Below are 1689 nucleotides of genomic sequence, written 5' to 3'. Positions count from 1 at the left end.
CAAACTAGCGTGAATACAGATTAGGTCAGAAAAATCCATGAGTAACGTTCTGAGTTCAACAATTACTCCATAATTTTTCAAGGGCTTTCAAAGTCCGGTCACTTACAGTCCATCTTCGTGCTGATGTTCAGAAAACTCCAGGAGCAAACATAATTCAGCACAAGCTAACACATGGACAGTTTTGAGCAGTGTGGGCTTTCGTGCAGCCACGAACGACAGATACACCAAACCTAGAGCCATGTCTCCCTGTTATACATACGTCGCAAATGGCAGCCCGCGATTTGTTACCCCGCTGCCAACTATTGATATGATTGCTAATTATCAAATTCAGAGTTGATGAGACAGCAGCGCCTTTGGGATAAGTTATTTAGCACTATGCGCTGTAAATAAGAGGTGGAGCAGCAAAACTGAATCAAAGAGAAATAGAAAACCTTGTGCCAAGGAGCTTCACAAACCGCAGTCAAAGACGGCGCAATATTTGGGCAAATCAGGGAGAGTCATAGACGGGGCAAATCACATATAGTCAGAGACGAAGCAAATCAGAGAGTAATCACATATAGTCAGAGACGAAGCAAATCAGAGAGTAATCACATATAGTCAGAGACAAAGCAAATCAGAGTCAGAGACGTCGCAATATTTGGGAAAATAGTCAGAGACGAAGCAAATCAGAGTCAGAGACGTCGCAATATTTGGGCAAATCAAGGAGAGTCAGAGACGGCACAAAATTTGAGCAAGTCAGAGAGATTTCTGACGTTCTTCCATTAAACATGCACATAACAAGATGAAACGAAACCGCTACAGGAACACCACCGGACCACTACGAAGAACACTACGACATGGAACGCATCGATCTAAGCCTTGGTGGTCTTCTTGGGGGACTTGGTCGTCTTCTTAGGAGACTTGGGCTCCTTGCCCTCCTTCTCCGCGGTCCTCTTGGGGAGGAGCACCGGGTTGATCTTGGGGATCACGCCACCGTGCGCGATGGTGACGCCGGCCAGCAGCTTTCCGAGCTCCTCGTCGTTCCTGACAGCGAGCAGCAGGTGGCGCGGGATGATGCGGCTCTTCTTGTTGTCCTTGGCGGCGTTTCCGGCGAGCTCCAGCAGCTCGGCGGCGAGGTACTCGAGGACGGCGGCGAGGTAGACGGGGGCGCCGGTGCCGACGCGCTGGGCGTAGCGGCCCTTCTTGAGGTAGCGCCCGATGCGGCCGACGGGGAACTGGAGCCCGGCCTTGACGGAGCGCGTCACCGACTTCTTCCTGGGGCCGCCGGCCTTGCGCCCGGCCGCGCCCTTCTTGCCCTTGGCGCCAGCTCCGGTGCCTGAGACGTCCATTGCTTGCAGGTGATGCTCTTGGGGATCGGGGCGCGGAGGAGGATTGGTTTTGTGATGGGAGATTGGGATTGAGAGCTGTGATGGAAACTGCGGAGGGGCGGGGTTATTTAAACGGCGCGGAGGGCGGTGGTGGGCCCGTCGATCCGCGGACGCGGGCGTTGGGCCGTTGGATCGGGTGGGCCTTGGACGGCCGCGATGCGGTTTGGGAGGTGCGATCCGTGGGAGGCACGGTTGGACGAATCAGGTGCGAGGAAATTCTGGAGCCCGGAAATTTCTGCCCACAGGTTTCCCGCCTGCCAATTCGAGGCGTGGGCGCGTGATTGAAGTCGTTCATTTATCCTGAAGATTTGTCCCTCGAAAC

At 54.0% G+C, this 1689-nt stretch overlaps 1 protein-coding gene across 1 annotated transcript; it reads right to left on the bottom strand.

Annotated features, from left to right (window-relative positions):
• Positions 1–725: 725 nt before the first annotated feature.
• LOC123092566 (histone H2A) lies at positions 726–1417 on the bottom strand. Its single transcript, XM_044514365.1, has one exon. The coding sequence runs from the start codon at positions 1326–1328 to the stop codon at positions 852–854; it is 477 nt and encodes a 158-aa protein (XP_044370300.1). The 5' UTR covers positions 1329–1417; the 3' UTR covers positions 726–851.
• Positions 1418–1689: the final 272 nt, after the last annotated feature.

This window comes from Triticum aestivum, chromosome 4B, assembly GCF_018294505.1.
Source record: "Triticum aestivum cultivar Chinese Spring chromosome 4B, IWGSC CS RefSeq v2.1, whole genome shotgun sequence".
Taxonomy (NCBI): Eukaryota; Viridiplantae; Streptophyta; class Magnoliopsida; order Poales; family Poaceae; genus Triticum; species Triticum aestivum.
The sequence above is the reverse complement of the archived record's forward strand: the minus strand, read 5'-3'. Positions and strand labels throughout refer to the sequence as shown.

What these genes read in the sequence shown, in the direction of transcription:
- LOC123092566 (XM_044514365.1), bottom strand. Translation starts at nt 1,328, where the DNA reads ATGGACGTCTCAGGCACCGGAGCTGGCGCCAAGGGCAAGAAGGGCGCG.